The 26211-nt window shown below is 33.9% G+C and overlaps 5 protein-coding genes across 7 annotated transcripts in view; 1 reads left to right on the forward strand and 4 right to left on the reverse strand.

Annotated features, from left to right (window-relative positions):
• Positions 1 to 4012: 4012 nt before the first annotated feature.
• LOC111712890 (alpha-1,2-mannosyltransferase ALG9) lies at positions 4013 to 16178 on the reverse strand. 3 transcript variants are annotated; one of them, XR_002767553.1, is made up of 12 exons: positions 16094 to 16178; positions 15626 to 15732; positions 13447 to 13634; positions 12623 to 12761; positions 12046 to 12259; positions 10860 to 11040; positions 9910 to 10111; positions 9337 to 9579; positions 8918 to 9093; positions 5763 to 5884; positions 5023 to 5331; positions 4013 to 4758 (listed from the first exon to the last, which is right to left on the reverse strand). XR_002767553.1 is itself a non-coding variant. In XM_023487641.1 (11 exons), exons 2-11 carry the CDS (start codon positions 15722 to 15724, stop codon positions 5123 to 5125), a joined length of 1773 nt encoding a protein of 590 aa, XP_023343409.1. In that variant the 5' UTR covers positions 15725 to 15732; positions 16094 to 16178; the 3' UTR covers positions 4013 to 5122. The 3 variants fall into 3 exon arrangements, 1 of the variants encoding a protein (XP_023343409.1); XR_002767552.1 differs by having other exon boundaries at positions 4013 to 4767; XM_023487641.1 differs by having other exon boundaries at positions 4013 to 5331.
• Positions 7420 to 8129, forward strand: LOC111712893 (uncharacterized). The gene is made up of 2 exons (XM_023487645.1): positions 7420 to 7939; positions 8009 to 8129. The coding sequence occupies exons 1-2, from the start codon at positions 7487 to 7489 to the stop codon at positions 8024 to 8026; spliced, it is 471 nt and encodes a 156-aa protein (XP_023343413.1). The 5' UTR covers positions 7420 to 7486; the 3' UTR covers positions 8027 to 8129.
• LOC111712892 (putative GTP-binding protein 6) lies at positions 16125 to 17625 on the reverse strand. Its single transcript, XM_023487644.1, has one exon. It carries the CDS (start codon positions 17601 to 17603, stop codon positions 16134 to 16136), a length of 1470 nt encoding a protein of 489 aa, XP_023343412.1. The 5' UTR covers positions 17604 to 17625; the 3' UTR covers positions 16125 to 16133.
• Positions 17603 to 19855, reverse strand: LOC111712891 (testis-expressed protein 10 homolog). The gene is made up of 3 exons (XM_023487642.1): positions 19108 to 19855; positions 17808 to 18987; positions 17603 to 17719 (listed from the first exon to the last, which is right to left on the reverse strand). The coding sequence occupies exons 1-3, from the start codon at positions 19519 to 19521 to the stop codon at positions 17640 to 17642; spliced, it is 1674 nt and encodes a 557-aa protein (XP_023343410.1). The 5' UTR covers positions 19522 to 19855; the 3' UTR covers positions 17603 to 17639.
• Positions 19856 to 21242: 1387 nt separating this feature from the next.
• The window catches only part of LOC111712886 (exonuclease 3'-5' domain-containing protein 2), a 7577-nt gene continuing 2608 nt past the window's right edge, over positions 21243 to 26211 (reverse strand). Inside the window, exons 6-9 of the mRNA XM_023487638.1 lie at positions 24422 to 24814; positions 22598 to 22703; positions 22222 to 22385; positions 21243 to 21487 (exon numbers count right to left, since the gene is read on the reverse strand). Coding sequence (XP_023343406.1) covers positions 21293 to 21487; positions 22222 to 22385; positions 22598 to 22703; positions 24422 to 24814 — 858 coding nt within the window. The 3' untranslated portion in view covers positions 21243 to 21292. The remainder of the gene's footprint in view (positions 21488 to 22221; positions 22386 to 22597; positions 22704 to 24421; positions 24815 to 26211) is intronic.

The raw sequence follows: 26211 nt of genomic DNA on the forward strand, positions 1-26211 counted from the left end.
CAATTAATTGAAAATTGCAACAAATCAGAGACCAAGAATATTAAGACATTGATAATCATTCAGCTCTGAGCTTTCCTATATATATAGTTCATATTTATCGAGCTACCCCGCGCAAAATATAAATGAGGGATTTTTATATTTCAATCTCATGGTTTCTGAAACTAAAGTCATACCTCGGTGGATGACCGTTTAAAATCACAAGACGGTCAAATCATGCACGGAATCTAGATAGAAGGAGTAGGTGAAAGTTATGCGACATTACTAGTACGACTTTGGAAACTCTTAGTTGTTTTGTTTGTTGTAAATTAAAAACATTAAAATTCTTCTCATTAGCTCTTCAATAAAATGAGTTATGATTGAAAACCTATATAATCTAGATTTTACGTGTCACGCTTTATAAATACGCCTGGTGTAAAAATTTTATAGCAGTTCAGTTAAAAATCCCTTTAGACTGTTTGAAATATTGTAGTAATTTAAAGTACCTGTGGGTATTGATCGTTATTTAACGGGCGGTAAATTTCTATATTTTAGCTTAGGCTCCATAAAGTTCCCTTTAGGGTATTTATTTATTAATATTATCTAGTTAATTCATGTTTACCAGTTTTTATAGAAGAAAATATGCTTTATTCTGATCAATGTAATGCTGTGTCCATAATTTTGTCTACTATTTAGTATTTATAGTTTTTGTCTACTATTTAATATCTTGAAAAATATATTGTTTAATAACATCGGAAGTAAATTCAATATACAGGGTGTCCCACAAATTATGACAGTAGATCATCGACTTGCTTTAATCTTACAAATAATTTAAGGCATTACTTTGTTAATCTAATTTTAGTTGGTACATTCTTTTACAATATACCCCTAGTCCTGGCCTCTCCAAATTGTGATCTACATTTTTCGTGCTCTCAAAATTACTGAAGTTTTAGGGAATTTAGTTTAGATTTTGACATACGAAATTTTTAATATCTCTTGTTATATAGGAAACGCCAAAAAAGATAATCACATTTTGGAGATGCGATAACTAGGGAAATTTTGTGATTATTTTTCTTAACAGTATTATAAGCCTATATAGTCAAAGAGAATAAAATGGGATAACTTTAAATTTATAATGAAACATGAAGAAATTTAGGTTTATTTATTAATTTCTATTTTTTGGGATAAAATATGCAGTACGCACTTTGATAACGCGCGTACTTCCATAACGATCGTGCTTAAATTCAGGGTATATTATTTAAGATTATTTAAACAAATAAACAGTTAATTTTTTATGTTTTAGTACAAATAACATCAATAAATTTTATATAAAAATTAAATCTAAAAAGACATGAACCTTCTCAATAAGAAAATTTCTGTCAATAAAATCTATAACATTGCGAACAAAAAGAACAGTGTTATAAATAGTTATCATTTGCCATATATAATTTTTCTTACATTTTCTGACAAGTCCCGAAAAACGTAATATAGAGCAATTAATAATGATGTGGGATATCTTGTACAATATGTAACACAACTATGGTTTGCACTCTGGTGGGTGTAAAATGTGTAGAATGTAACGCGGTCGATCTTACCGAAAACCTCGCATTCATAAAAGATGTGCTGAGAGAGGGGAGGAAGGCCCGCCACAACAATTTCTCGTCCGAGCCACATTCTTCTCATTTCCTCGTCCGAGTCACATTGAAATCCTCGTCGTTCGATTATGTTGTGTTAAAAAGTTTCAAATTCTTGAAGATAAAAATATTTTTCAAAAATCTGGCCTGCGCGTTAGCGCATACGATATGGAAAGTATTGATGGACTAAAGTATTGCAATAATTATATCATGTTGTAATCTTCAAACCCATGAAAATTATGTCAAACTTTATTTAGGTAAAACTTAAATCTCTTCTGCCTCCGTACTGGCTAACCTTCGCGATATACAATAAATAGCAAAATGTTCGGCATACCTCTGCCTATAATTTTCCCCATGGAACCACCCAGAAAAATTCTGAGGTTTTCACTACAGTTAACAAAAAAGATTGAAGTTCTATAAACTTGGAATTAGTTGCGGCATTCTACACCAGGAATATCTGAACATGCGCGTAAAATAGGTGAACATTTTTAAAGACACTAAACTTGAAATCTTTAATTCAATTGAAACTTTTTATTTCGATTTACAAAATTTGATATTTCATTTATGCCCGATTCGCCTGATTCTTAAAAAAATAGTTTTATCTGGAAGGATTAGACACTTTGGTTGGCCTTCCTCTCCTCATTGAGATGATTCCGGTTCCAAGAAATTGATGCCAAGCTCTAAAGATTAAGGCCGATTTCTTATTCATTTAACCATAGGTACAACTATAGGTCGTATCTATCTATCTATACTGCTCTTGTAAAGCGTAACCGTGAGTGTGACTATGGTTCTACCAATGATAGAACGTCTAAGAAATTGGCCATTAACTTTTAAATATAATATTTGGAATTCAAAATTAATTTAACCGCAGAACAAATAAAAACTATAGAGGATGTTAAATATTTTGCTCCAACCACCTGAATGGATTTGTGAAGAAAATTGATGCCATAAAACTCAACTTTGTTAATGGCCCAGACAGTTTTATTTGTTTTCAGGCAATACATTTCTTTTTCTTTTATAAGAAAATAAAATTGGATTATCGTTGATTGTAATAAAGGTCTGACTGAAAGTAATGAGATGCAATCAATGGTTCACAAACGTATTCCAGGAAGTAATTTTTAAACCCCTACCCCCCCCCCTCTATCAAAACATAATTCCCCAGTCTTAAAAATCTTGCTTTANATTTGCAGAATATGGAAATGTATACATATGGTTCAAAATTAATTCCTATGTTCTTCAGAGAATTTAGAAAGGCTATTTATAAATGAAACCTTTAATCAAATATGTCCGGTAAATAGTTCTGGACTTTCTATTTTAGACATCGGTTTGTCTTAAACTTTTAATGTTTGCAGGGTCGTTTCCTCATACTAATGTTTATTGAGTCACCCTGAATAAAGAGCCAGAAAATTAGCACCAAGTATCAAAATTTCAAAATATTAAGAACAAATCAAACACTTTGTAGTTGTGCTCCCCTGCAAGGGAGGGAACCCCCGGACGCCATGAGCCTCCGCAATGAAGACACGAGCCTCCCAACCCTTGCAATGTCAGGAAATTCAGAGTATTCGTTCGAAAATACTTACTTTTTCCAGCGTTGTATAAATTTTTATAAATCTTCTCATTCTGCGTTTGTTCTTTGGTTATTACTACCCGGCGTTGCCCTGGTTTTAATAACATTGAATTACGATCTACGTTTAGCACAGTACAGAGTAGGTAACCATTTAGCCTTTCAAATGCCTCGTATTATAGTTCTTTACCGTAGAGGGTGTCCCAATTACCATGGGAATCGAGTTACTATGTTCTACTTTCGTAGTTGGCCAAAAATATTTCTTTCTCGTCACCATGTGGACGGGTTAGTGCTATACATATACATCCCAGTTCCATTTTGAATTAAGAATCTAGTAAATTATGGATCTAATGAACCAGGCCAGAAAAATCCTGCCCAAAAAAACTTCTTTGAACTATCGGATAATATACAATAGATGATCATCCTAGGGTAGTGGTGGTTAGTTACCAAGCTTTATAATAGGATAGAATAAAAGTGAAACGTGTTAATTTACATGAACATATTTAGCTTTGAAAATAAAAATAAAATAAAAAATTTACAAAAAATATCATTCATGAATACTGTATAGCAGCCCAGTGGCAAGGCTGATGCACATCCAACATTCCACCTTACTTATACGATTAAAAAATATTTTCTTTTACAAAATATTTTTTTATTTACTAGGAAAAATGTAATCAGCATATGTATCGTCTGGTCCAGTAAGAATTTGTTTACTTATGTTTGTATTGCAAACTGTACTTAGTAAAATGGGAAATCTCTGTATAAAAATAAAATACAGTTGTTCCTTTCCTCTTCAACAGTTTTAACAGAGAAGACTTCGTATAATTTAATAATTATATAAAACAGAAATCACAACATTTATTGAAAAAACTACCACAAATTATATACATTCCTAACATGTAAAAAATAAATTTTCCAGTGATAAACAATAGTTTACCGAACAGTCTTTTCTATATTAAACATTTCATTTTAGTAAATACAGTGAGAACCAGAAAACTGTGGAATAATTCTAAATGGGTTAATGAGCATGAAACACAGCAATTGTACAGTGTACACTGTACACAGTGTGCACAGACCCATTTTACTCAATTGGGGATTTAAGCTACTAGAACAACAATTTGTTTTAAAGCAACATAAAATACACTTCGATTGCTGTTCTGTCGTCTTTCTATTTAACAGTTCTAACAGCTAACAGCTCTTGCTGAAGTCACATCAGTTAATACAGTAAAGACAGAACACTAATATAAAGATTCACAAATATAACTTTAATATTGCTTACAATTAATATTAAAAGACCTCCTAAACGTCACTGGAAAGTGTAGAAGTAGTGCAATTGTTGTCAATTTCCACTTTCACACAAGTTGATATTTGATCCCTTGATAAAAAAAACGTTTAACAATAAACAACATACATGACTAGGATCGACCTAGGGTGAAAGTGACAAAACAAATATATGGAGTAAATCTCCACATCTCTGTTTCACATGAAATTGAAGTCTAAATCTACTGCTTACAATTTGTTTCGTTTGTTAACAACTCCGTATTGAAGAGAATCCAGGCTTAACAATATTCTGTATACGTCCCGCTAGATTTTCTAATTCAAATAAATGCCACATTTTAGTTAAAGGGGCTGTAAGCGTAATTATAATTGACCCCCCCATGCACAGATGGCAATGATAAGTATGATTTAATAATTTAGAAAACTGATTATTTTCAATTGTGGGTTCTCTACAAAAATGATTTGAGCATTTCTACAATTAAAAAACGACATTTTCTTCCACATCTCGATCAGGATAAAAATATCCGTTGTGGGTCATTACGCTTTCAGCCCCTTTAGCACATCCTTCACTTTATACATAATTTCAAGCTCGATACTTAGTTTTCACCCAACAGGATTTTAAATCCTATTTGAGAAATTTACTCCAGATATATTTTAATAAATGATAAGATTAGTTCATGTCGTGAACTAGGTTCCTCTTGAGGAGAAGATACTTGTTATACTTGCAGAAGTATGAGTCTATGAAAGGAATATAGAAAGCTCTGAAGAACGGATGTGAAGCTCCGGGATCCAAGAAACTGAAACTAGAAACCTCAGTCCAGTTTTCATGTCCAGCATACCTCGGCTGTCGGTCAGTTACCTCGTCGTTGTCCAGGTCAACTAAATAAATACACGTCACAATTATTAATTTATCAGAGGCTGGTTCAGATACCGCTTAACTCTGTATTCATAGTGTAAGCTTTTATAATATAATGTGTTGTCTTAGAATAATTGGGAATTTTACTAATGAAATATTATCCAAATAAAGAAATGGGTGTGTCCTAAGACTTACTTTCAGGGGAAAAGGGAAATAACTGAACATGTTGCAATTCTCTTTTGAGAGACTTAAAACATTTTTGAAGATTTTTTTTCACTCTAAAGGAAAAAAACACAATTTTTATTAATCTCCAAATAAGGCAATTTAAATCAAAATTATCCTTTCCCGTGTTTCCTGAATTTGTTTAAGTTATATTAATACATAAAAGACAAGTAGAATAGTGATCTAAAAAAGAAAGAACCCTTTCTGTTAAAAAAGATTGATATGAACCTACCTAAATAATGACATTTTCCTGGATTTGTGAAATATCTCGAGGGTTCTTCCATATTTTGATCGTTAAAATCATCATGATAAACCCTAGTCGGGAGGAGTCCCTTCTCTGTACTCTCGTAATACCTAAACAAGGATGTAAAGGTTTTATAGTTAGCTAATAGCTGCAGGTTTTCACAAGATATTGCCAACATACTCAAATATTTGGCTAATTCCCAAGTGCGACAATGTCGCCCATTTAAAACAGTCCAAACACTTCTAAATAACAAACTTATTCTTCAGATTATGAAACTTATGTCAGAATTCACAGTCCAGAGAGGCTACGTCAGTAGTGTTGCGGGAATGAATAAGATTCTTTCAATTAATCAAAATTGCATTTGTAATTACTAAACTCACCGGGGGTATATATATATATTTTTTTAAATATAGACTTTTTAAAACTATGAGGGGAATCTTAGAAGTAAAGACGTAAAATTGCAGATTTTTTATCTTTGAATTTAAATAGTTTTCCAACGAAAAAATGCTTTGTTTTATGAAAAAATTGTTTGCCATAAAACAATTCATGTAAACATCTTGTGAAAATGTTAAGGGGGAAGTGGATCATTTTTGAAGATCTCATTAACTTAATAAAAGATTGTTCTCGCTATTTTGCTCAATTTTCAGATACATTGTCTGAACAAAACATTGTTTTTTGTTTGCCTATAATATTGGAACCCTGAAATCTAAAACATAATCTGTTTTCAGACGCAAAACTAGACTTGAAAAGCATAAAATATATGTGAACATGCAGTGCCCTCTGTATGATCTTTATCCTAGATCCTAAGATACACATGATTTTACCCTCTCTATAGTTCATTACATCTTTCGCACACTAATATTATTCTAATACCAATATTTTAAAATTCTTAAATTAATTTGAAAAACACATAAAAAGTAAACCGAAAGTATTAAAACAAAAAAGTTAGAGAAACTAAAAAAATCTTTAATTAAAGTTTCAACCAAATTTTCAAAAGTAATTTATATCACCGAAGAATGAGACTTCAGAAACCACTAAAGTGAATTTATAGTATCTTCTTCTTCATATTCATGTTTCCCTCCAACTAAAGAAATATAGTTTCTCTCTTTGCTAAATCATTGAATAAACCATTACAATACAATATATAAGACAGAATAGGGATCGTCATAATTTAAGAGTTTTCAGTTCCCTTAAGTCTCATCCTTTGTGGGTTACCCTGTATAAACTAGTGATCTGTTTGCTTGTATATCCTATCATAACTCAGGAACTCCTAACCGATTTGGTCTCGGCCTTTTTTAAATTCAAAGATGAGTGGTTTTGACTTTTACCGCAAAAATTTAATTTCCAGGCAGAGCGCTGGTTTATCAAGATATAAAAATTCTAACATATATACGTTTGTCCATATTAGTAGCTTAAATAGATATCTAGTAAGGTCTGATACTATAGATTCCAATTTTGAGTAAAGTTAATTACAGATCGATATCGAGTATATGCTATTATTTGAACTTAGAAAACAATAAAATAAGAACGGGAGGGGAACGGACAAAAAATATAGCGAATATAAGCCAAACCAAATATGAATATCTGACATCTAATAAAAGGGATTGAATCTCCAATCAAGTTTCCACAATTCAGAAAATCCGCAAGTTTTAGTTCAGAAAATCCGCAAGTTGTTTTAGAAATCCTCAACTATTTGTTTTCCGGCAGCAAAAATGAACCACTTCAAAATATTTGCATTGTTCTCTGTTTTGGCAGCTGTTCTTTTTCTCGTGCTGGGAATAGTACTCATCGTTACCTTTGTGCTAAACTCTTCATACCTTGAATGGGAACTCGCCGAGGCTTCAAACTTTGATAATTGGGGAGTTTATATAATCATTGCTGGAATAATTTCACTTTGTTACGCAGTTCTCAACATTTATGAAATTATTACTCTAACCGCTTTAAAAAGCGGTGCCAAGAACGCAATTGTTGCAGAGATGATCTACATTCTTGGACTAATGAAGGAGATAGAAAGACCACATGTTGAGGGCGGTGACACAGAAATTCCCGATGTAGAAGTAATGTCAGTAAGAACAAAATCGGATGTTTCAATATTTGGACTTGGATACGATGCTCACAACAGGTGGACTTTCTCAGGAAGAAAGGCAACGCCTCATACCCCAAAGGTATATTTGTTTCTGTGATCAATACTAATTTCTTATTTAAGATAAAATATTATTAATTATTATTTGCAGAATATGGAAACTAATTGAACGAGATAAACAGAAGATTGTCTCAGACTTCATGAGTATTAAAAATTTAATCATTATTGTAAATTATAGTTTTTTATCTCAATAAATTATCATTGACGATTAATTTTTCTTTAAAATTATGTACTTTTGTTATTTGCTATACTTAATATCAGCGAAACCTTTAATAAAGATACACATTCTTTTCACTGATCCAGATGAACTAAACTCGACTCTAATTTCCAAATATATCATGAGTGACTTTCAGTTTTACACTATTCTAGCTAAAGAAAGCAACGTTTTCTTCCACATTATTTATCAGATATAAGTTTAAAGGGTACAGCTGTGAATCAGGCATGCCCCTTTTTTATGACATTTTCTTTAAGTAGAAGTACACATATTGGTACAGGTTTAACCGTGAATAAAATAACATTACAGCAAGCCTGAAAAAGAAAAATCAACAAGAGTAAAGTTTCTCTCATTTAAAAACCTCTAAGTTCGCCCAACACAATACGCATCAAAATAAGAAAGTAAAAGCTAAAAACCGCAAGGGAAACGTATACTACTTAACTGTTGCTTTTTTATAATTAGCAAACCTTTTTAAAGATAATTGAATGTACAAATTCAGAAGGATATCGAACTATGGAGGATAACCCAAAAAGGATGATCTAGACTTTAACGACAACCTGAGCTGGGAACTCTTGTATTGTGGATATCAAGATCAATGTTTGATCTCGATCTTTTGTTAATCTGCAGATTTATTTAATCTTTATTTGATATCCCGCATGGTAATCGTACTACGTAGGAATCTAAAGTATGAAAACCTTTTATTTAAGAAAAAACAAACAATTTCCGTACAGTCATCTTAAAGTCTCATCCTTTATAGGTAAATTTGTCTTAACAGAGTTAACTTACTTCGGCAGTTGTCCCCTGAACTCGGATTTTAGAAACTCAATCTTGAATGAAGTTGAAGGAAGGAAGAAGGATGAAGGAAATCTATGCCACTCCTTCCCAACACATACATGAGTCGTATGCTGGGACACTTCTAACTGAGCAACATTCATCCATACATCAGTAGATCCCTGGTAGTGCTGAACAGAATAATTTTTTTTGCTAAAACTTGACTTCGTAATCAAGGCAGTGGAATAAAAAACAAACTGCATATTCATGATTTCATTTTTATCGTATTTGTGTACTGGCCCTTTTTATTTTCAAATAATTCCTTTTCTGCGTTTCATTAGTTCTATCTCAGTTTCACAAAGGTAATTGCAAGAATTGGGATGGAATTTATCATCCGAAAAGTCAAATTACAATGATGGTTCAAATTTTTTAACCTGATACAATGCAGTAATCCGTAGTAAGGATATAATTCCGAAGAGAAGAAGAGAGGACCCGGAGATCCAGAGCGTGTGGTTCAGATACTGTTTGGATGTGGAGAGTAGAGAATGAATAATCCTCTGTGTTGTGTCTATAGAGATAGCTCCTGCTAGAGCTATTAGAGGATATACTGGAAAGAGAAATCTCTCCTCCTTGTGAGGTTGGAGCCAGAACACTAGAAACCATAGATACAGACCCGCCTAAACATGCATATGTACGTTCTGGGATCTAATATTTAAAAGAAACGAAGTATTTATAACCTTTTAAATCAAGGAATGTATCATAAATCATTAAAAATGATTACTAAAATATTACTATTTTCTGTACCTCCCTGAAAAACTCTTCCCCCTTCCCTATAATTCTTGTTCTTGCCGTTATTGAAATTCTTCCTATTTTGGCTATTCTTACTATTTATCCTATTATTGCTTTTCTTCCTATTATTGCTTTTCTTCCTATTATTGCTTTTCTTCCTATTATTGCTTTTCTTCCTATTATTGCTTTTCTTCCTATTCTTACTTTTCTCCATTTACCTGTGAGAGAAGAATCGGAAGATGTTCTCCCTGAAGAGAAACAGTTTTTTCTCCGAGGAGAAGACGTCCTCCTACTCTAACAAGGACCAGGAGAAGAGCGGCTGGAAAAATTAGGTTGAAGTTAAGGATACCGTTAATAAGGTAGAAGGATGTAGGTTCAGTTCCATACAGATCAGGACCATGGGAGGTAAACACGTTGTACCTAACACAAATACACATTTAGTGTCATACATTAGAAGTCAAACAAATTGATCTTATTTAAGATTTTTCGATAAAATAAAATTGTAAGAAATATCTTACCCCGATTCTTCTTGGAATCTATTAGCTCTTAAATTTTAATTTTAATTGTTTTTTAATGATTTTTTTAAAATAAAATGTTCTCCAGAATTTCATAAATAAAATAGCCCTTTGTGGAACAAAATTCATTATAATTTAATTGAATTTTTTATTTTTCTGTCGAGTCACCACACAATGAACAACTTTTATTGAATGCAGCTTAATAATAAGCCTGCACAATTTGGTTTAAAAAAGGATAATCTTACAATTTTTAAATAAAAATAACGAAATATTCTTTTTCTGGGATTTCTTAACCTTCTCTCAATATTAAAAAATTTCTAATTCCCCTCGCAAGTATTTATATTTATTGACCCCCTTTCGACAGGCTCAGAAAAAGTGGGCGATCGATTTTTAAGAAATAGCTTAAATCTACGAAAAGATCCAAGTTAAACTGGTTCCCTCGGTCAGTCATTCGGGATCGAATTCGAATCGGTCCGTCCTCAATGGTTTTCATCAAAAAGAAAAACTTTAAATCCGAGACACCCCGTCCATAAAAAGTTCTAAAATCAAGTAATGAAAAAATACATACATAATAAAAAATAATATACATAATAAAAAAAAATACATACATAATAAAACAAATACATAAATAAACTTTGAGTAAAATTACTTACATAACAATGTTGAATGCTGCAAAGACTGGTTTCCCATAGTAGAATGTATCACACATCATGATTGGTCCGAGTATGGTGACCGCTGATATAGCTGACCAACCCAGGAACATGTTGACCTTCCCTCGGTACAGAACTATATCAATGGCTATGGGAACTCCCAGGAGAACTGTAAAGGGCCAACCTAGTAGAAACAATAATGCTAAATTAGTTCTGCGTCAATGAACCCCTACCCGTTTTCAGAAAAAAAACGGACTTTTACCAATTTTAGTTAATTGTTGCCAATTGTTTAAAAAATTGATATCATCAACTTTCTCTTCATATCTCTGTTTTAGTTTAATTTTTCTTGATTTTCGCTTTTCTGATGAAAATCCCAACTGAACAATAATTAGGGAATAAAGCAAATACGCCTTTCTTCAGATCATTAGAGGAGGGAGAATAAAGAGAAATTTACGATAAAGCTCAAAATCAAGTTTATATTTATTAAAGTTGGCAAAAAATATTTAAATTAATTATTTGGATAAATCTTGATTTATTTTCAAATAATATTTCTTTTCCAAATATGTCTGATCTTTTTTTGAAAAAAATGTCCCTACGCCGGGAGGAAAAACTCAGATAAAAAAATAAATTAAAATAATAATCTAAATTTATTTTTAATTAAACTTTCTTCTCTTTAGCAAATGGATGAAAGGTCTTCAGACTAGATTGAACTCAACTTTTTTAAAGTAAAAAATGATTTATAGAATCATCGTATTTTAGACCAAAAAACTTTTGATTAGAAGACGATGATTTGAGAAAACCAGGATGAGATCCATCAAAAAACATGATTTAGCATAAAACAAAGTGGACCCACGAAAAATGTAATATTTGGAGAAAATACGCAACGCAAAATGTGCAGTAAGTTTTAAGCTCAATAAAAAAAAACATTAATTTTGGTGCATTTGTTTCTAAAATAGGGGGGGGGGGTTAAACCGGCATATCTTCCCTTTTAAAAACTTTTTACCCAATAATTCATTTATTGTCCAACTCAGCAATAAAACCATAGAAAAATGTTATCGCTTCGCGCAAGCATGCTTAAAATGCTGAGAGGGAAGATTATTTAGAAGAGGTGAGAGAGAGAGCGTTTGAATGAAGAAAAGGAAAATTTTACTTTTCTATTTTTCTAACATTTAAATGGAAGAAAGCTTACTGAGAATGGCGGAGAGGGCTGTGGCGAAAATAGCTGCCCTGTACTCCTGGCGGAACCAGGCTCCGTAGGCAAGCAGGGTCAGGTACATCGAGGTGGAGGAGGGGAGGTAGGCGGTGCTGGAGATAAACATACCAGTGGACAGGGTCAATACGGTTAATGTTATTCTACCAACATTAATTCCAAACTCCTTTACAACTCCCTGATAGAAGTAAACCTGGAAACAAAATAATTGAATTCTTTAAAAATAATCTTTTTGGGTTGAACATCGTATCGAACACTAAAGAATGTCTTACAAAAATATATGTCGTGTAGTGTACTAACTACTAATCCATAAATCTAAGTTAAATGAATAAAAAAATTGGTTCATATTTTAATAATTTTCCCGAACTGTCTGACTCTAGCCTATTCATTTTTAAATAAAAAAAAAAAACAGAAGTAAATATTACAAAACATTTTCGTCTTAAAGGTTTATTCACGAAGATGGCATATTTTTTCGTTAAAGCCATATCAGAATCAGAAGGAAAAAATCATAACAGAAAATCGTAACAAAAAAGTTATGAATTGTTGATTTGGTTACCTCACATGAAGCACAAATTCCTCCAAGCAAGCAGCGTAGAAAGTAGAAAACAAGCATAGGGTTGGGTTGGAGAAGTTTAGCGTAGATCCAACCAGGAACTGCATGGACCATCAGATACATGTAGGATCGAAGAGCATACCTTCAGAATATAATTAGTCAGCAAGGATGATAAGTGATTATTATAATCCCAGTTCCAACCTAAGACAATTTGTTATCAGGACTTCAAGAAGAAATCTGAAATTTTTCTATCTCTTATTATTAAAACAAAAATTATTACAAAAAAGTAAATGGTTTCTAGGACTAAGTCCTAAAATGGACAGAATTAGTACAAACACAACATTTCGATCTACACTACTTGGTCGGCAGCTCCCGGCATATCATGGCTCACAGCAATTTGCAAATACTATGCAATTTGTAGATGAAATGGATCCATGATATGCAAGGATGAATATTTTTCTGTTTAAACTTCTGACTTTTTATCTTTCCGACCTAATATTTGTATTATTTGAAGGTTAGGTTAGGTAAAGAACACTTCAGAGCCGAGTGCCGCGGCTAGGACAAACTAGGTGGCCGGGCGCCGCGGCTAGTAAGACTTATGGCCCGAGCGCTGCGGCCACATGTCCAACTAAAAGCTGTAAAACCACGTGCGAATAGGTCAGAAGTTTAGTATAGCGTATTTGCGTAGATCAAAAGATACGCCATCCTAATAAGATTTGGAGAGATTACAGTTTCAAATCCAGAAGGGACTAGAAAATGAGTGTTAACAAAATTCTAGTGATTCGGTTGAAATGAGTTTAGCCAGAAATGATACAAAACTTTGTTACCTAGGATCATACTCCCAGGTCTGCATCCCCTGACCATAGAGAAGATTATGGGTTGGTTCCCAGTAGTTGTATGTTTCATCACAGTCGGATACTCCAGACCAGACAGCAGCACACAGACGAGCAGACAGCACTAGCTTCCAGGATGTATAGGAAGACGGGTACCAGCTGTCATCCTCTTCCTGCACAACCTGGACAGTGAACAATAAAAGCTCAAGATCGGAATTATTAATGATAAAGGTTAAGTAATGATCTTTTACGAACTTAGGCAAAAATTAAAATTTGGCGTATCTATAAAAACGCTACCATATAAAAACGCTCCACTACTAAAACGCTACCATACTAAAACGCTTCACCACAAAAACGCTAAATTTGCTACTTTTTTGGATTGATTTTTCTTCCGGATACATTTACGGGTCCATCTTTCAGTCCAAACATGTTTCAGACATAGTCTTTGACTTGTCCAACGAAGGCTCCTATTCTCCATCAATTACGGAAACCAATTTGCTAAAAATTATCATGATTAATTTTCACTTTTTAAATAAAACCATCTAAATTTTCATTGTATCTTTAACATTTAACTCGTATCCATCAATACCTAAAAAATCATTGTTTATGATTATAATAAAAAGCAAAAATTATTAGATGTATTTAAAAAAATGAGAGCTATTGTAATTCGGTATTCAAATTAAATGTATCAAATATAATACATTGGAACTCATTACATATTTTTATGAATTTTAAGCAGCAGATATTGTTTCAATAAGGGCTCAGTCGCCCACCCCCATCATGAAGATTTTGTTTTAATTTGGGTTATTTGTTGGCGGTCACCTCACAGTTAACACTTTTTATTCTTATAAATTCTAAATAAACATGGAAAATATTTTTAATAACAATTTAAAATCAGGAGAGAAAACTTTATTTTACGAATTATCGTCCTATAATTTTTCTATCTTTCTTTTCAAACCTCCCTGAAAAACATTCTCTTAACAAATGTTTCGTTATTTAAATATATATCATATTTTTTATGAACCAATATGTATGCTGAATCCATATTGGTGTTCATCAAATGTAAAAAATCAAAGAACAAAACAGTCGGTTATGCAATTTCTTAGCAGAAATTTACAGCAGATTAAATAAGGAAAAGCATTTGATTGTGTAAATTTGGAAATAATTTTAAAAAACTAGAATATTATGGTTTTAAAGGAATATCTAACATTTGACTTAAGAAATAATTAACTAAAAGAAAACGAATTGTGCAAATGGATAATATTCATTTTTCCTTGAGGACAATTACATGTGTTAGTACCACAAGGAAACTGTAGCATAGCTAATCAGCTTGTTCGTCTAGATCCAGAGGCCAAAATTAAAGAACTGCGGCTCAAATATAGTTAGGTCCACTTAAAATTGCATTAAATGTTTCAAGATTTAAGCCGGAGCTCAATTGAAACCGGTTTTTGACGGATTTAAGACACGGCTCAAATTCATTAAATTCGGACTCTTGTAAACCTTTACATAATTGCGTTAATTCTGCCGTTTAGTCGATCCTCAACCTTCTAGAAAAAATGGAAACAGAGAGAATAATCTGGATAAATAAAGATGAACTTATAAAAAGAATGCGTAAAACTGATGAATTCAGAGACGGTGCTGTCTGCATGTTTTTTTTCAAACTTAATTGTACGAGATATTTGCAGATCCCTTTTTTTGAAATTTTTGCAATAATTTGATCTGCACTTGTTATCTTAAAGTGTACAACGATAATTTTTAGATATAAAATGAACATGCCTATGAATTATTCAAATAGCAAATTTATTTCTAAAACATACCATAAATTTTGAAATGAGCTTTAAATCTTAGACAAAAACAGAAGAAGTCCATGAAGTCCATAAATTTGTGGTAAATTATAGCCTAAGAAGCGTTTTTGTAGGGTATTGTTTTTATAGGGTAGCGTTTTTATAATGTAGCGTTTTTATAGTATGACCGAAAAATTAAAAACAAAAGGCAAATTTCTACATCTTTTCTGATATTTTTTAACCGAAATTTATCTATTTAACCATAAAAATCAGTTATTTCCCCACATTTCAGCGAATAAACGCATAAAAAATACCCAAGTTAAGGAGGTGGGGGGTGATTTTTCAAGAAAATATACACCCCTGGAAAAATGTTTCTTGAAGGTTCAAACCTGAGGTTTCTTTTCCTGGTTGGATTCCGACCTGGCGCTAATCTCTCTCTTCAGATCTCTGAGAGATCGTCCTGTATTCCTCTGCTTCATCCCTCCCATAACGAATACTGATTGAAGGATTAGATTAGTATGCTAGGAAGCTAGACATCTCTCTCTCCCTAAAACCATTCTGATTCAAGATTCAACGATTAATTACCATAACATAACATAACATAACATAACATAACGAAAAAAGGTAACCCCTTCATCAGCTTCATTCCTCCATTGAAAACAATGCCAAATATAAGGCAGATCAAAAGTATTGCAATTTTAGTTTCAAATCACGTGGAGAAACTAAACCAAAGAAATTTGATTTCGATTTATCTTCTTTTTTATCTCTTTATGACGAATCAAATTGAAGTTTTGTAACTATTCGTGAATGATCTAGTTAGTTAAACAGAAACATTTAAGAATAATTCTGATCCTATCCTATTTTCTCATCCGTTCGTAAACATTTTTATCTGAAATATTAAACATTTATAAATGTTGCATGAAACTTTCCAATCTCTTCCGGACTTAATAAAACGGTCATATCAGAATAATTTAAATCCTCAGCTACAGCGCTAGATATCACAGTTCCATTTCTCCGCAACCACAGCTGCTCCTCTCCTCCCGTCCTAACCCTGTAAACCATTCTTCTCCGCCCTGAGAGTTTTATCAGTAGTCTCTCTATGGATCGAGAAAGATGAGTAAGACCAATGTTTAATGTTGCTGAGACCGGTATAACGTCAGTATTTATCAACGATTTGATAGTCTCCGTCCCGACTTTATCGATCTTATTCCCGACTGTTATTATGTTCTCTCTAGCAGAGAGCGGAAAATTAAGCTTGTTAAATGTTGCGAGAACTTGGGAATTTTGATGTAATGTATCCGGATGGGATAAATCTCGTACATGTAGAATCATATCAGCTTGTACCGCATCTTCTAGTGTAGCACTGAAGGATGCTATAAGAGGGGTAGGAATATCACTGATGAACCCAACAGTATCTATGTATATACACTTGAGGTTTGAGGGTAGGACACCTAGGTGACAGGTTACATCAAGAGTTGCAAACAGCTGATTTTTAGGTTCAAGATCTTCTCCAGTCAGAGCTTTAATCAGGGATGTTTTCCCACAGTTTGTATATCCGACTACTGCACAAGTTTTAAACTTTTCACGATTCTTTCCTTCCCTTAACTTTTTCCTTTGTGCTTTCAACTTATCGATTTTTGATCTTATGTTCCGTTCGAGTTTCTTGAGAGAATTTCGTCGAGTTTCAAACGAAGATTCTCCCATGTTACTCTTACTGTGTTTTGAGTTCTGTTCCCGCTCATAGTCGACACAAATCCTATTCCTGATATACGGAATCTCAGCTAGTGCAACCTGGAGCTTAGCCTCCCGTGTCCTAGCATGCTGATGGAATATCTGCAGAACTAGATTATACCTGTCTATAACCGGTATACTGAACCTGTTCTCCAGTAGGATCCTCTGAGTGGTGGTGAGCTGATATAAGCTGAGAAACACCGCGGTTATCCTAGGATCGTTGGATATTAATTCCTGGATTTCTGCAAGTTTACCGGAACCAAATAGTTCAGCTTTCTTAAAGGAGCTTAAACCAATACACATAGAATTGACAACTTTCCAGTTGAGAGTCTCAATGAGGGCCTTGGACTCGTCCAGCATTAGCTCTTTTGTAGTTTCAGAGTTTCCAGTCCTGAGAAAGGGTTGAAGAATGATCACCTGGTGTCCCAGGTTCTCCTGGAGAAAATATCTACTCCGTAGATTCAGATATTCATCCTTGTCTTCACTCTCGTCAAATATCTCTTTAAATATCTCAAGTTTAGATTGAGATATATCACCGCATTGTCTTTTCTGAGAAACATTAACAGACGAGCAAGCATAAAAGATAAGTTGCTTGTTCACAACGGGACGAAATCTTCTAAAACAACTTAAAATCATTCTGAAACAAAAAAAAATTTATTTTTAACATGAATTTTACGCATAATTCTGATGAATGTACGATAATAACATCTTAGAGTTTTGTTTTTCTTTCTCCTCCAATCCCTCGCTCCAATCTGCAAAATAAATCATCGTAAGATTTGAAAATATTACATATACATTATTTCAATTAAATCTGGAGCCAATTAGTGAATCTAAACTAACCTTGAAGCGCTGATGATTTGAGTTTAAAGGACTGTTCCAAATGTGTATTTCTGCGCTGAGCGAACTTCAGCATGGTTTCAAGAACTAAACTTCTCTCGGAGAAACTCTGATCCACAGCAGATATCAGGAGGGACGGGAGACTTTCCAACCAGGATCCTAGTTCTTCATCACACTCGGCCAGGTCGGAGAGAAGTTTCAAAGCACCAATTCTTTGCTCCGAGCCAGAAGCAAGGTTTGCCGACATGTCTAATAGCAGAGTTAAAACAGTTCCTCGCGATTCTTTATCTAAAAGTGATCCATACAATAAATGTTTGAAAACTTTCAACCGTTCTCCAGCATCGGTGGTCGGAGATCCAACAGTTTGTATTATCCTGGAGAGAAGGTTTGCGTCCAGGGATTCTGCTAGGTTCAAGATTACACTGGAGAGAAGAACATTTTGAGCATTACACTTCCCTGAACTGTTACTATACGGTAAATGGCTTAGAAGACGAGAGTTAAGGTCGGCAAAATATTTTTGCTTCATACGAACAAGAACGGTGTCATCTCCGTCATACCCGAAAACCCGGGAGTAGGTGACCAGTTTCTCCAATATCCCGGAGATATGCTCCAGCAGAGGAAAAACGTCGTTGGATAGAAATCCAATTCTTTTCTTGTTCGTCTCCGCGGTAGCCTCAACCCAGGAATCCAGGATCAGAGGAATTATCTTGTCTGTGATCTCCAACATAGGATCTTCACCAGATTTCTTAACAAGCTCTGAAAGGCACAATGAGCTAGGACGCATTGGATATATCCTCGCTTGAACGCTTTCTCCAAACTCAACCTTAACACAGTTTTGGGCCTTCTCACTACCGATCTTTGATTTCAGCTGAGAAAGGATTGCACGCAGAACTTGATCAACCCTCTTCAGTACATCTGTCCTCCATTGTAGAGCTGTTATCTTCTCCGATACATTAGTTGACACTCCAGCCTTAGATTTATTCACACTTCTCTTGGATATCTGCTCCAAACAGTCTGGGAGAATTTTTGAAAAGTTTCCAGCAATAAAGCTGGGTACAGTGGTGACAAGACTATCTATAAGATTAAGACCATCCTGCTGTATAGCTGGATCTATGTGTGTAAGACAGCAGGATAGATGAGCAGTAAGAACCGGAAACAGAGGTTCAAGTTTACTTTCAGCAACCTACAACAAAACACTAGTTATAACAAAAAGAAAATTTAAACAATCAGGAAAAACACAATTTTATTATTCATAATAAGTACTGAACAGCCCCCAGATGCCTTGTCAAAAATAAACAATTACCTGTGACAGAATCGCCTGCAGAATGGCAAAGGCTGCTCTCCGAACTCGTCTCTCTCTATCCGAGGTAAGTGGAGCTAGTTTAGAGACGAGGAGAGACAGGTTTCCTTGAACAAGGTTTCCTCCTTGCTCCCCTGTAACCAACTCCTTTATCCCCTCCAGGCTCTCAAACCTCACGGTCTGGGAGTAATGAGTTAGCTTGGAGAGTAGCTCCTTTAAACCCAGTTTCCGTTTAGTTACAGGACCTGCTTCACCGCTTTTCTCAAGCTGTTTAGGAATAACGATTTTTCCAACCTTAAAATCTGTTTTTGTCACATTTGTGCCTTTTGGTAAATGTTGTCCTGGCGCGGTTTTAGGTCTCTTGAGTTGGGTTTTCGTCTTCTCCTCCTTCTTTCTTTTCATCCCGGCCTTTGCCATGTTTATTCCTTAATCAGTTAGTTGGTTTGTTCTTGCTCAGAAGTTTAGAACTGGCTAGTTCTTGATCAGAAGTTTAGAACTGGTTAGTTCTTGATCAGAAGTTTAGAACTGGCTGGTTCTTGATCAGAAGTTTAGAACTGGTTAGTTCTTGATCAGAAGTTTAGAACTGGCTGGTTCTTGATCAGAAGTTTAGAACTGGTTAGTTCTTGATCAGAAGTTTAGAACTGGCTGGTTCTTGATCAGAAGTTTAGAACTGGTTAGTTCTTGATCAGAAGTTTAGAACTGGCTGGTTCTTGATCAGAAGTTTAGAACTGGTTAGTTCTTGATCAGAAGTTTAGAANCAGCTGTTCGTTAATGGTTTGATTTATTTCTGCCGTCAATACTTCATATATTCTGCCAGAGTCCAAATAAAGCATAATATGAAAATAGCATATTTGTGAGTCCCCTGAAGACAGAAAAAAACTTAATCATTTAAAATAACGGAAAGAAAGGGCTGCCCTGGTTTCTTTAAGGCTAGCTCAACTCTTTAAGATTTAGAGGATATTTAGAGAAAATACTTTACCTTGATAATAAGAGAACAGCTAGGACATGTAGCAACCTCCTCCCCGGCCTCTAGTTCCTCTCGAGATATCGCAAACCTGAATTCAGAGACGTATCTTGTATCGGTAAATTTAAGATGGCGACAATGTGATCAAATCTGATTCGATTCTAAATTTAATAGGACAGTAGAAATCATTTTCCCATTTTAGCGTTAAAATCTCATAGAATTGTTTGTGTGCACATTCAATCAATGTAATATCGGGTCTTTTTCCCTTTGGTTTCTTAAAACAAAATATATTCAATCCAAAGAAGACTTGGAAACTTGTGAAACTTTGCAACCGTAATTATTTCAAACTATGAACTCTGTTGGATTAAATAATTAAAGTCTGAAATATAAGGTCTACACCATTTGGTTGCAAGATTTTTTGTTTACAAATTGAGTTTGTGGCTAAAACTCAATTTCTTTGTATCCCGTTCCATCAACTTTCTAAACCTACATTCTACACTAAAGATGTGAGATTTTTCTAAAACAATTTTACAGAAGAAAAAAAGTATTCTAATAGGAATATTAAGATATGTTTATAAAATATATTTTTCACAAAAATCAAAAATGTGCCCCTCAAATGGGGGTTAATATTTAAAAAGTCACTAGCACAAGTGAAAATGAAAATAATTATTTGAAATAATTATTGAATTGGGTATCATTAGAACCGAATTGAATTTCTAAATTCAAATCAATTTACAGAATCGAAAAATATTGAAATTTGACAGAGTAAGGTCAAAAAAGACATTTTTTAGTACAATTTTTAATATTTTTCAATTCTGTAAATTGTTTTGAACTCCGGTTTTCAAGCTGGTTCAAAGTTTTACTAAATTTCACACCCCTGTTCTATACATTTATTCTACAAATACGCAAGTCAGGCATATCCAAGAGTGTCCGATTTGAATTTCAAGTTCTCACCAAATATCAATGATAATCATTAAGCGCAAGTGAAGGTAGACATTGTCGCATAAACCGATTTTAAAAAAAACCTTCAACGTACTATATCCATTATCCAATCATGTTAATCCTAACCTGTCTCCACAGGGACAAGGATAATAATATGTTTCTTCGTCCTCATCGTATTCAAAATCTTCTATCTCTACTTCGTCATGGAATACAGACATCTTTACATTCTACATTCTGAAATAATCACAGTTCTGGTCTAAATTTAGCAAGCTTCAAAATAATCTATGTAATCACAAATTCTGAGAAACTCTCTTCCGAGACTGAAGAACCGGAATCACGTTCCGGAGTTCCAAAATTCGATTCTAGAACTTCGTTAGGATCCGTGGCTTCGAGTTGATTATCAGGGTTAATTCCAAGCTGAGGTTTCTTCAGTTTTCTATATTCTTCCAGATCTAAGGTCTGGTCGACAGTAAACCCCTGAAATATCTTTGTTAATTTTTTATTTCCTTTCTTAAATTCTTTTTTTCACCCTCCCATTTTAGTATTCCTTCTACATTCAACTTTTTCAGGGGGGCTTTGGACACCTTTCGATGCTTTTATTATATATTCTTAAAGTTTTTACTAAAGTAATTGACAAGACTTAAACAGGTTACAAAAGTATAAGTAATTGGAAGATCAGAGTTTGTTAGGAGTAATCAGTTCGATTTTACATTATTAATGTAACAGAGGAAAAACAAGCAAATTAATAATTCAAGAAAAAAATATTTAGTAAACCTACAAAGAGGAAAAATCCAAAAAATAAGGCGAGGTCAAATCAAAAAGTACAACCACATTAATTTTTGGTTTCTGACGCCTTTCTTTTTCTAAAACCTGAAAGTACTTTAAAAATTTGTCTTTAAATATTTCAGAAAATAAAATACTTTATAAAATTCCTAATAACATAACATAATAAAGGTGCACCACCACTTGGAAAACATTTTTAAAAATTTCAAAAAAATTGGGATTTACATTATATTTAACACACTGTATGCTAGAAAGAATACTATAAAATAGCCGTTTAACAATTTTTAAATGTCCCTTTTGCTAGAATAAACTATTACAGCAAAGACCACAAATCCTTGGAAACATTGTTTATCGGGCTGATAAGGGACTTGTTTGCTTACTATACTATTTATGTTTTAAATAAGTGAACAATCCCTTTAAAAATTTACCTGTGTAGCTAATATATACTGCTCCATATCAATCCTGTTCTCCGCAGCCTTGACTCCCAACCTTTCCTCCTGGTGGTTTATACTCCACAGGTCTGGGAGATGTTTAGGTTTCATACTAGACAGGAAATGTTTTCTCCATTTAACTTCAAGATTTATTAGTCCTCCTAAATATTACGAAGTTTTTCAAGATTTTAAACAAAACATTTAGTTGAAATACGAACCGAACAGTCCTGAATAAAGAGAAGGAGAATAAAAAATTGGAATTAAAAATATTAAAACATTGGGATAAATTAGGTGAGCAGAACTTGAAAACTTTATCAAAATTGGTGCAATTCACAATAATATTATAATGAAAAATATATTTTAGTTGAATTACCTTCTCTTAGGAAATAATGCACTACTGCTCTACTATGAGGAGTATAATCATCGTTTGTTTCAAGGAAATTACAATCACTGGCTCTATCCACAATTTCTGTTGTACACTAAACACAGTACAGTTAGTAGTACAATACATCTAGTAGCTATATTCTGTACACTAAACACAGTACAGTTAGTAGTACAATACATCTAGTAGATATATTCTGTACACTAAACACAGTACAGTTAGTAGTACAATACATCTAGTAGATAGATTCTATACACTAAACACAGTACAGTTAGTAGTACAATACATCTAGTAGATATATTCTGTACAATAAACACAGTACAGTTAGTAGGACCTACAACTAGTGGATATATTCTGTACACTAAACACAGTACAGTTAGCAGGACCTACATACAACTAGTAGATATATTCTGTACACTAAACACAGTACGGTTAGTAGTACAATACAAATAGTAGACATATTCTGTAAACTTAACACAGTATAATTGGAAGGAACTAGTAGATGTATTCTGTACACTAAACTCGGTACGGTTAAAAGGAAATAGAACAAGTAGATGTATTCTGTACACTAAACACAGTACGGTTAGTAGGAACTGGAACTAGTAGATGTATTCTTTACACTTAACAAAGTATGGTTAAATGGAATTAGAACTAATCGATATATTCTGTACACTTACTTAACACATTACAGTTAGAAGGAACTAGAACTAGTAGATGTATTCTGTACACAACATGTTCAGTGTATTCTGTACACTACAGTAAACTGTACAGTTAGAAGAAACTAGAACTCGTAGATATATTTTGTACACTAAACACAGTACAGTTAGAAGATACTAGAACTAGCAGATATATTCTTCATACTAAACACAGTACAGTTAGTAGGACCTACAACTAGTAGATATATTCTCTACACTAAACACAGTACGGTTAGTAGGAACTAAAACTCTGTACACTTAATACAATGCAATTAGAAAGAACTAGTAAATGTATTCTGTACACTAGATGTACACTGTACTGTTAGAAGAAACTACAACTCGTAGATATATTATGTACACTACATGTACACTGTACAGTTAGAAGAAACTAGAACTTGTATAAATATTCTGAACACTAAACACAGCAAAGTTAGAAGAAACCAGAACTAGTAGATATATTCTTTACACTACATGTAAACTGTACAGTAAGACAAAACTAGAACTAGTAGATATATTCTGTACACTACATGTACACTGTACAGTAAGACAAAACTAGAACTAGTAGATATATTCTGTACACTACATGTACACTGTACAGTAAGACAAAACTAGAACTAGTAGATATATTCTGTACACTACATGTACACTGTACAGTAAGACAAAACTAGAACTAGTAGATATATTCTGTACACTACATGTACACTGTACAGTAAGACAAAACTAGAACTAGTAGATATATTCTGTACACTACATGTACACTGTACAGTAAGACAAAACTAGAACTAGTAGATATATTCTGTACACTACATGTACACTGTACAGTAAGACAAAACTAGAACTAGTAGATATATTCTGTACACTACATGTACACTGTACAGTAAGACAAAACTAGAACTAGTAGATATATTCTGTACACTACATGTACACTGTACAGTAAGACAAAACTAGAACTAGTAGATATATTCTGTACACTACATGTACACTGTACAGTAAGACAAAACTAGAACTAGTAGATATATTCTGTACACTACATGTACACTGTACAGTAAGACAAANTAGTAATACAAAACTCGAAATGTCTCATCAAATTGGAAAATCATTACCGCTGGCAATTGTACACCGTACATATATTGTACATAACTACCTGTCCGTCTGGTGCCTGCAGCTGACAGTTATGATACAGAGGAGACTTCCTAATTGAGTTTCCCTTTAGCTTCAGTACACTAAGAAACTTGGTGGATTTCTGCTTCTCAGAGCTCAGAGCTCCAGACATCCAACCTTTACTGCTGAACCTTACGTCTATAAACCTCTCCACTGCCTGTATACACTCGGAGATTAATCTAGGACCGTTCCAGCTCAGGATGTGAAACCTTGAGCTTAGATCAGAGCAGAACTGGGTTCGAAGTAGAACCCAGAATATGTTGATAGCTACAAGAGCGTCATTAGCTGCGTAGGTCAGCTGACGTGGAGAAAGTTCTGGAGCTTCCCAGTTTCCAGATCGTATGCGCCAATCCTGAAAGTAATTTTTAATAAAAATAAAGTCCACAAAAAAAGTATCAGTATGATTTGCTAATCATTCAGAAGATTGGATATCTGAGACGTTAATACATATGGAAAACTATTAAAAGTAAGCCTATCAAACTTTAGGCGCGTACGCTGGAATTAGTTCAGGGAGGCTTAATCTTTTTTGACATTAGGGAGATATATTCTGTACACTAAACACAGCACAGTTAGAAGAAACCAGAAATATTAGATATATTCTGTACACTACATGTACCCTGTACAGTGTACGGTATCCTGTTTACCTCCTGAACTGAATAATATGTCTTTAAAACCTCCTCTAGCTCAATCCTTCTCTTCTCCGGTAGTTTAGAACCTGCAGTTTTCAGTGCACGTCCAGCACTCTTAACTTTCTTCAGCTCAAAGTTATTCCGGAGCTTCACGTCATTCTCAGTTCCTAGATAATTAATTCAAGTTTTAACAGACATGGGAACTTCTATATGGACGGAATTAAGCTCTACTTCAAAGTATTCACCAAGGAAGTTTACTGATTCTTATTGGTCAACTTTCATAAAATTAAATGATTTCAACTCTTCGGTTTCTTATTAAGGTTTCCAGCAGGAGTACAGTTTTTCCAGCAGGAGTACAGTTAGTTATGATAGCAGATGCAAATATTTAGACATATTTCTATATTTCTTGTTCGCCATTTTCTTCTTGTTCGTACATCTTTCATATTTCGGCAAATGTAAGGCAGATCAAAAGTATTGCAATTTTAGTTTCAGGACATCCTAGCATCCCCGGAAACCGATGAATTTTTTTCTTGAGAAACCGACGAGGACGAGGAGCTTATCCTGTATCAATCCTTCGACATTACCTATAGGAGCATCACATAGTTCTGCTAGTTCTCTCCTCCTGTATCAATCCTTCGACCTTACATATGGGAGCATCACATAGTTCTGCTAGTTCTCTTATCCTGTATCAATCCTTCGACCTTACCTATAGGAGCATCACATAGTTCTGCTAGTTCTCTTCTCCTGTATCAATCCTTCGTCCTTACCTATAGGAGCATCACATAGTTCTGCTAGTTCTCTTCTCCTGTATCAATCCTTTGACCTTACCTATAGGAGCATCACATAGTTCTGCTAGTTCTCTTCTCCTGTATCAATCCTTCGACCTTACCTATAGGAGCATCACATAGTTCTGCTAGTTCTCTTCTCCTGTATCAATCCTTCGACCTTACCTATAGGAGCATCACATAGTTCTGCTAGTTCTCTTCTCCTGTATCAATCCTTCGACCTTACCTATAGGAGCATCACATAGTTCTGCTAGTTCTCTTCTCCTGTATCAATCCTTCGACCTTACCTATAGGAGCATCACATAGTTCTGCTAGTTCTCTTCTCCTGTATCAAT

The sequence above is a fragment of the Eurytemora carolleeae genome, unplaced genomic scaffold (assembly GCF_000591075.1).
Source record: "Eurytemora carolleeae unplaced genomic scaffold, Eaff_2.0 scaffold727, whole genome shotgun sequence".
Taxonomy (NCBI): domain Eukaryota; kingdom Metazoa; phylum Arthropoda; class Copepoda; order Calanoida; family Temoridae; genus Eurytemora; species Eurytemora carolleeae.